General features: G+C 43.7%; 1 protein-coding gene across 1 annotated transcript; it reads left to right on the plus strand.

Annotated features, from left to right (window-relative positions):
- The first annotated feature begins 5758 nt into the window (after window positions 1-5758).
- On the plus strand, window positions 5759-6834 carry LOC123099351 (protein RADIALIS-like 3). The gene is made up of 2 exons (XM_044521523.1): window positions 5759-6106; window positions 6546-6834. The coding sequence occupies exon 1, from the start codon at window positions 5834-5836 to the stop codon at window positions 6098-6100; it is 267 nt and encodes an 88-aa protein (XP_044377458.1). The 5' UTR covers window positions 5759-5833; the 3' UTR covers window positions 6101-6106; window positions 6546-6834.
- Window positions 6835-9118: the final 2284 nt, after the last annotated feature.

The following is a 9118-nucleotide window of genomic DNA, read 5'->3' on the forward strand; positions in this document are numbered from 1 at the left end:
CCTATTGGTCCCGGTTGGTGCCATCAACCGGAACCAAAGGCCCTCCTGCGTGGGCTCGGCGCACCGGCCACGTGGAGGCCCATCTGTCCCGGTTCTGGACTGAACCGGGACTAAAGGGCCAGGGCATTAGTAACGACCCTTTAGTCCCGGTTCAGGAACTGGGACAAAAGGCCCTTACCAACCGGGACTAATGGTGGTTTATCTACTAGTGTACCGACTAATGATGGCTTAGACAGAGCCCAAAAGCATTCCCACTTTGCTTCTTTTGTGAAGATAGATGATAGATGATGTTTGTACTTACAAATTCAGCGTGGTTGTTTTGCAAAAAAAATAAAAATAAAATCAGGTGGCTTTTCTGAAAGACTAAATATAAGAATCGAAACATACAGTGTAGATAGAAAGTTGGTTTCTCCGTACAAGCTAATGTAAATATTGCGCACAATGTGAGATGCCTTTTATGTTATCTACCTTCTCACTTGGAGACAATACTTTGTGGTCAAACTAAGGATCTCCGATTTTCCGGAGGCCGGCACTGAATTATAATATTGCAACAAGTTTATAACAAAATGTTCGCCCAAGATCAAACTGCAGGCAAGGAGGGAAAGATCTATGTCGCCTGTTTCAGTGGGTACGGGTCACTGATTTTGTTTTCCTCAAACACACCACGCCCACTAGGCTGTAGCGCGTCATCATTTTCGTCAAGAAGAAAGCGCTAAGATAGTGCGGATTGTATGTAGGATAAAGTTATGTTTTACTAACGCACATGAACTGTATTGTGATGGCCCGCCTTAGAGAATACTGGCAAAACATGCAAGAGCAAATGCCTTCCTGTAGGAAGCAGAAAAACACCCAAAGAAAATGACCGCAAAAACATGCATGTTACCAACTGATTTTTTTTCTTTGCCAAAAATAAAAGACATACATGCAGATATAAAGTTAGTTCTTGTGTACAAGATAAGATATAAATTCCACACAATATGTGATGCCCCCTCCGCTCCTTTTATCTACCGTTTCACTCGAGAGGGATGACATTCTAGTCACTCAAACTTGCCCAGAAGCAACACGTTCAAAACAAACCAAGCTTCAGTTTTCACTCCGCGGGAGTAATTAGAAATCCCAAATAGCATATTTGATTTTTTTTAAATCATATATCAGATATTGTCATGTTTAAAAATACAGGACCACGCTTGTGATAACCTGCAATTCTTGTCATACTGCTATTTGGGAGTTAATAACCCATCGGAAAGTAGTGGGAACCCTCGGGTGTACTAAACCCAAGTTAGCAAAAAATTGAAATTTTGTGGCATCAAACTTTACCATATGTTCAAGGTTCTTGCAAAAGTTCATCAAAAAAACGTCCAGGGGCTCTCAAGAAAAAAAATCGCTGCTCAAAAAGTGCAAAAAACTTTGAGCAGCGATTTTGTTATTTTTGGTGAGACCTCCTCAGATGTTATTTTTGGATGAAATTCTGCAAAAAAAAAAAAAAAACTCAACAAATTGACAAAGCTTGATGTCATAAAATTTCAGATTTTTTATATTTTGTTTGATAACTGTTTTCAATTTTTTTACTAACTCGGGTGGAGTACACCCGAGGGTAGAAAATCCAGTCTCATAACCCCTGCATGCATGACCGTGGAACAATAGGAAATACTTGCAGAAATACTACATGAAATAAGTACGCATTTTGCTGGTTTATTTACACGGGCTAGCATCTTCCTGAAAAGCATTTTTGCTCCAATTGTTCAAAATTTGACGGGGAATCCTGCATCTTTCCCATGGCTTTTACGCAGATATGATTCCAGTGAAGAGATCTCCGGTGGATGGGTGATGGACCGGTCCACACGCCCGCAAGAATCAAACCCGACGCGAGTTGCGTCCGATGCAAACCCGAGCCTCCTATGACTCCTTGAGCAAGCAGCAAGCAAGGAGCCAGGAGCAGGATGGAATTTTGTCAATCTCCTTTCCAAGCCCGTTGGAAACGGAAAGATAGATATATTCCTTCGGTCCCCGGACCCAGAGGTTGTTCATCTCCCTCTTTGGAATCTGTTGGTCGACCGGGTGGCGGAGATCATTTGTGCGACATGTAAAGAATGGAGACTCTAAGCTAAACCTATTGATGGACAACCCGGCCCGGAGAGCTGAACCCGAAGCCCGACATTCGGCTGGGCTCGGGCTCCATTTTCTCACTTGAAGCCTGGTCAAAAGCCCGAATAAAGCACAAAATGTTCATATAAATATTTTATTCAAAATATAGTTATAAAAATTAATATAATATCCTGAATATGAATGATTTAATAAAAAATGTCACTGTCCATGTGTTTCAGGCTGGGCTGGGCTCAGGCTTGGGATTTTTTTCTTCCGGCTTTGCCAAGCTCGGCCCAAACCCGACCCAGCCCATGGAATGATCAGGTTTACTCTAAGCCCACATCCCTGCGCTTTTTCTATCCCAAACGGATGAATGGTGCTCCCTAAACTAATGCATGGTCATGATAACCTGGCTCATTCCCCAAAGAAACAACGCCAAGGCCAATAACCTGGCTCATTCCAAATCCTCCTGAGAGGGTTTCGGACCTGCTACAGCCAGCCAGTGCATCCTGGAATGTGGGGCTGGTCCGCTCTTTATTTTTACCCATTGATGCAGAGGCGATCTTGCGGATTCCGGTATGTACTAGAAACACTGAAGATTTCTGGTCGTGGGCACCGGACAGCAAAGGCAGATTCTCGGTGAGCTCGGCGTATAAATTTATGATCAAAACAAAACTTCAGCGAGAGAGTTGGCTCGAGGGACGGAGTGGAACATCAAACGAACAAGCTGAAGGAAAAACCTGGACATCACTATGGAACTTGACAGTGCCATCCAAAGTGACTGTTCATGTGGAGACTAGCAAGGCATTCGCTTCCAACCACGGATGTTCTACGCAAGCGAAACATGGCCGTCCAAGATGCATGTCCCTTATGCGGCTGCGGGGACTCTTGGAGGCATGCGCTACTTTCATGTACCATGTCACGCTGTATTTGGGCTCTCTCAGACCATCAACTTGTGGCTCAGATGACTTCCAATGAAGAAACGAACGCCAAGCACTGGATGTTCGAGATGCATGCTACACTAAGCCATGACCTGTTCACAAGAATGGTGGTAACATTGTGGTCAGTTTGGTACGTTCGGCGGAAAGCAATACATGAGGCAATATTTCAGAGCCTGGTACAAACCATCGCCTTTGTGGACTCCTGCTTACATGAGCTGCAACATCTACAAAGGCCGAATGTGAGGTCTTCTGGAGTCGGCCGATCTCCTCGACCCACAGAGGAAAGATGGCTCGCGCCGCCCCAAGACTGTATGAAGATGAATGTTGATGGTGCGGTCGCTCGTCACAGAAGAGGAGGAGCAGTTTCGGCAATATGTAGAGACAGTCAAGGACTTTACCTTGGGTCCTCATCGATGGTGTATCCTGGTGTGACTGACCCGGTGATGCTCGAGACATTCGCCTGCAGGGAAGCTCTATCACTTGCGGAGGATCTTAATCTGCATAAGATCACGGTGGCGGGTGACAGTCAGGGAGTGATTGATGACATCAACAATGGGACGGGAGGACCCCATGCTGCTATAGTACATGAAATAATAGGTCGTAAAAGTGGTTTTCAGTTTTGTAATTTCATTCATGAGCGTAGAAACTATAACTTTGAGGCTCATAAGCTCGCCAAGTTCTCTTGTAACCTGCAATTAGGTAGACATGTGTGGTTGGGAACTCCTCATGACCTAACAGTTGTACCTATGAACATTGCTTTGGAATAAAAAGCTTGGCGAGTTCTTCTCAAAAAAAAAAAAACTAATGCATGGTCAAACAAAACACCGTGTGTGAATTCCGATACCCCTTTCTAAACAATGCAAAAATATTTCTTTAGACGATTTCTCTATCACTTATAAAAGATTTCTCTATCGCTGACTCACTGTTAGAAAAAAAATCTAGGATACTATATCGCCAATAATGTAATAAAAGATCCAGAGATACTTCATCCATGCTTTAATTCACAGTTTTTTGGGACATATGGTAGAACTACTTTTAGATGAAATGGTGATTAGCTCAGATAGGCCATGAGGGTGCATGCATGACATGCTTGGCGGTAGCATCGGATCATAGGGGTTTCAGAAACTAATGGAGATGAGACGTTTTTGGGTATGCGCACCTTGGCAGCTCTGTTCAGAAGAGCACGTATCCTCCTCCTCCTCCTCTCCTGTGGGCGCCTTGCAGCCTACTGGCTGATGTGCACGCTTTACGAGACTCTCTACCGACCCATCATCAACGTCAGGATCACACGGCTGAGACATTGCCATGCATGCAGAGATGGATGCTTCCGTTGGTGATGTGAGCAGAGCACGCAGCCTGTATCCATGCTTGCTACGGCAGCTAGCAATGTGTGCCAAAAATGTTGAATTTGGAACCATGTAGAAGACGTGGCCAGGTATGTATTCGAAAAATGAATACCAAGAAAAAAGGAATGGCGATCGACGTACTGAACACGTGAATTTAACACGGAACTTGATTACGAAACAAGCACAAGTTCGACGCTGAAAATTGTTCACAACAAAGCTGGCTTACAACGTGCCCATGCCATGGCGGAGAAGTTGAAACTTGGACACTACAAGATGAGATCTAGGCATGTGATCGATGTGACCTTCTACTAAACTTGAGTTGAGGGGAGAGGCAAGCAACATGTGCAAAGCTCCAAAGACATGACAGGTTTCTACTTGGAGCAAGGCCAGCTACAGCTAGCTAGCTAGTGTAGTAACTGAGCTGAGCTGGAACCAATGGCTTGAGAGTGCATACATCCAGATTCCAGAGCACTTACTTTTTTTCTTTCCCCTTGTGAAACTGATGAACACTCGCCGCACATTTACATGTGTCATCGCCGGTGAGTGTCATCGCCAGTGAGTGGTAACAGGCTAACTGCTGCCCTGGTGAATGGATGAACAGTTGTCAAATGCATGCAAACAATTGGTGGAAGGAGAGGTCGCACCACATTGCCATATGTCAGTGGCTGCGGTGCCACATGCATGCTGGCCACGCAGACCTGGGGTGCCCACACCCTGCCCAGGGTCACCTCCATCTATAGCTGACAGAATATATATGTTTTGAAGATTTGAAAAATTCTCAAAAAGAATTATAGGATGTTGAAGAAAAGAGATGGTTTTCGATAGACATGTAGAATTTCAAGTTCAAGTTCAAAAACAGTACAGATTCATTTACAAGGCATGGGAGAAACAAATACAGTATAATGAATAGTGAGGAATAGCAAGCTAGGGCCAGAATACGCACAGAAAAAAAAACATTTCAAAAAAAAAAAGATTTAATTTCCCTCTGAGATGCAGCTTAGCCAGGAAATTACATCAAGAAATTATTCAAGAAAAAAGATAAATAAATCAAATTGTCATTTACATCAAACCGTTTAGATACGACGCATTCAAGAGTTATGAGTTAATTCAGTTTAAGTTAATGTGTGTAGTGTTGGATACAACTCGAGATGACGTCAGCATGCGCGAATGGACCCAAAAGGCTTAATTGGTCAAACAGGCTGTCACTTAAATTGTTCATGTCTGATACTGATACCTAGCTCAGAAAACCTGCGAGAACCAACCTGGTTGTCCTCTCCTCAGCCACCTTTTAACACACAGCCAGAGAGAGACATGGCACGCTCCCAGCCTCCCAGGGCCTATAAATAGCAGCCCTCATAGCAAAGAGAGACACAAAACCAAACCACCAGTGCTTCTACAAGAGCAAGGGGCTTCCTCACTTCCAGGAGCTAGCCCCCCGAGTACACCACATCTCACCTGAAGATGTCTTCCGGGTCGTCGTCTCGGAGCACCTCCCCGAGCTCCGACTCGGAGTGGAGCAAGAAGGAGAACAAGATGTTCGAGGAGGCGCTCGCCTACTACGGCGTGAGCGCCCCCAACCTCTGGGAGAAGGTGGCCAGCGCCATGGGGGGCACCAAGTCCGCCGAGGAGGTGCGCCGCCACTTCCAGCTCCTCATCGACGACGTCGACAACATCGAGCACGGCCGCATACCCTTCCCCAAGTACAAGACCCAGGGCTTCTGGACCTAATAAAAGGTATAATGCTCAACAGACATAGGATGCTTTGCTTCTAACAAGTTTTCAGTTGAACATAGTAATAAAGCATACCAATTACTGCTGTATTTGTCAGCTTGCTGGGACTGTGTCGTTAGCATAGATGCTTTAACTCAAAAGGCACAACATGCAGGGTATTTATGTACTTTTGTTTTTCTTTACCACCATGCATGCATGACGACTCGCACCATGAACTAACTCTCTATAAGCCAAACTGCTTAATTGCAGCCACCCTAGCCCAATTTATCAGTGGTTTAATCTTAGCACAATCAGACAAAAAAATTCCCTACTTCCAAAGAAAAAGCTAGGAAAAGTACAGTTTCTGGTGGTCTAGCTAGAACAAAACAAGTCTCTTCTGTTTGAGTATTTGTGTTCAGAGTTCAGATATGCTTACAGCGCAAGTGTCTTCTCATATTTTCAGGATCGATGAAGCAGTGTAAGCCCGAGTGGACAGTGAACAAAGTGTACAAACTAGATCTCTTAAGAATGGGCCGATGTTCTAAGAGGAAGCAAGGGTATCCAGCATTGGTTAGAATAACAAGGAAGGAATGGAGTATTGTCTATTGTGTGGACAAAGTATTGTTAGGCCCTGTCCAAGGTTAAGTCTGTTAATTAGATTCTCGTCTACATTCATGAACTGCATGTTGTTAATTATCCCGTGGAACCAAGTCGTCAAATAAAATGTCATGTAAACTCATGTGTTTGTGTTATTTGTAAGAAGTTGTACCTGTAGCAATTTGTCGTCTCCAATATCTGGTTTAGCTGGCCACCATGTTCTGTTTGGACTCCACAGGTTCAGAAAGCACACCGAATCCTTGTCACCGGCTCACCGCTACCTTCCTCCTTCCTAAAAGAGAAGTCGCTAAACTTTGTTCAAGAACCAAAGGAAAAAGCTCGCTTTGAATCCCCAGCATTGCGACCCTCACCATGCCAGGGAGACCACCCTGGCCTAGATTCCAATTCGGTCCCTTACCACTTGACCGGCGAGGCAAATCCACCTCCTCGCCGACGACGTCAACAACATCAAGCACGGCCGCATCCCCTTCCCCAAGTACAAGAACCACGGATTCTAGACCTTGTAAAAGGTATAAGTCTCAACGGACATAGGATACTCTGATGTTAACAAAGTTTTTAGTTGAGCATAAGCATACCAGTTATTGCTGTATTTGTCTGCTTCCTGGGAAAAGCATGCTATGCATGAGCATGACTGTCGTTAGCATAAAGATGTTTTTTTAACTCTAAGGCATAGCATGCAGGGGTATTTATGTATATATTTGTTTTCTTTAGGCGTCACTTACCACCATACATACATGACGACTGGCACCATCAACTCTATGAGCCAAACTGCTTAGGGCATGTACAATGATGCTATCTTAGGTATGACACGTAGGATCGTTGAGGTCGAAAGGGGCGCTTTATTACTTAAAAAGTTTAAGCATTACACCCGGCCTCTGCATAATTAAGATGCACACACAGCCAAAGAAAGTCCTCTTGCACAAACGAAAAACAAAAAGGCGAAATACCAAGAAACATGTAGAGATAGTATAACGCCTAAAGCGGAGGTGGACCAATCCTAAGATCATGCTGCCACCCATGTTGGGTAAAAGTATCTCTCGCCGTATCCTCCAATCTTGTACACACCTTCGTAAACAGGTCTTGATTCTCCACGCGTTGTAAAGAGGACCATAAACGAAGAGTCCCAGTATATCTGTAGATAACCTGCATCAGAGAAGTACTTTTATCATTAAAAACCTTATCATTTCTACATAGCCAAAGCGACCAAATAACGGCAAGCGCTCCCACCTTAAGAAGAGTTCTAAACTTGTGATCAATCCCATGTAACTAGTTGCCAAATACATTAGCAACACTACAAGGAGGATACAAGCCAGAAGCTATCTGGATGACTGACCATATAGAACGAGCCAATTTGCAATGGAAGAACAAATGTTTTATTGTCTCATCATGGTGACAAAAAACACATTGCGGACTTCCATGCCAATTTCTCTTAATAAGGTTATCTTTAGTAAGAATGGCTCCACGACGAAGATACCATGCAAAGAATTTATTCTTAAGAGGTATCTTCATCTTCCAGATCTTCTTATTATTATCAACTGGCACGTCAGACTGGATTAACACTCTATACATAGACTCCACTGAGAATTGACCATTCCCATGTAGGTTCCATCGAAATATATAGACCCATGTAGGATCGTTGAGGTGGAGAAGAGAAATCATAAGGAATTGTTTGTCTTTTCTTATTTAAGAGATGATCTCTTAGCACAATATGTCTCACCATGTTTTTAGGAAAAGCTATAGTTATTGAAAATAAGGTTAAGAGATGACCATTATAGACATAGTTTTATTTTCATATCTAAACTACATGCAGGATTTAAGATAAGACTGTCTTATCAGCCACTGTACGTGCCATTAATTGCAGCCACCGTGGCACAATTTATCGGTGGTCTAATCTTAGCACTATCAGACAATTTCCTTACTTCCAAAATAAAAACTTCGATGGATCTTGAAGAATTTCTCTAAATAGGCTTTCCCCCTACTTTATAAATAAAGCATCCAACCAATCAATACAAAGAGTAGCAAGGTGCCGAAAAAATAAAAGTCTGGTGGGGCAACAACACAAGCATGCCCAAAGAAAACACAAAAGAAAAGCAGGAAAAAATACCACCAAGTGGCCACAACATCGTTGGATCACCGGTGGAGCGAGGTACCTAGCCGTGTCATGTAGCGCGTTCAACATCTGCCCCAGCCGGTCGCAATCCTGTTGCCTAGCCAATAGGTGCCAGTGTTGCATGAACGTAAGAAATTTGAAGAAGGCGCTAGAGGCCCGTCGAATGTGTCTTTCTCCCTCGTGCTTTCAATGCACAAGGCTATTTGTTTTAATAGATTTTTTTCTAGATCTTGTGCTATCTAGATACACATTCCCCTAACCTCATGCCTACATAGAACAAAATAAAAGAAAGAAAGAACAACTCCCTT

This window comes from Triticum aestivum, chromosome 1B (assembly GCF_018294505.1).
Source record: "Triticum aestivum cultivar Chinese Spring chromosome 1B, IWGSC CS RefSeq v2.1, whole genome shotgun sequence".
NCBI classification, from domain to species: Eukaryota; Viridiplantae; Streptophyta; class Magnoliopsida; order Poales; family Poaceae; genus Triticum; species Triticum aestivum.

What these genes read in the sequence shown, in the direction of transcription:
- LOC123099351 (XM_044521523.1), top strand. Translation starts at nt 5,834, where the DNA reads ATGTCTTCCGGGTCGTCGTCTCGGAGCACCTCCCCGAGCTCCGACTCG.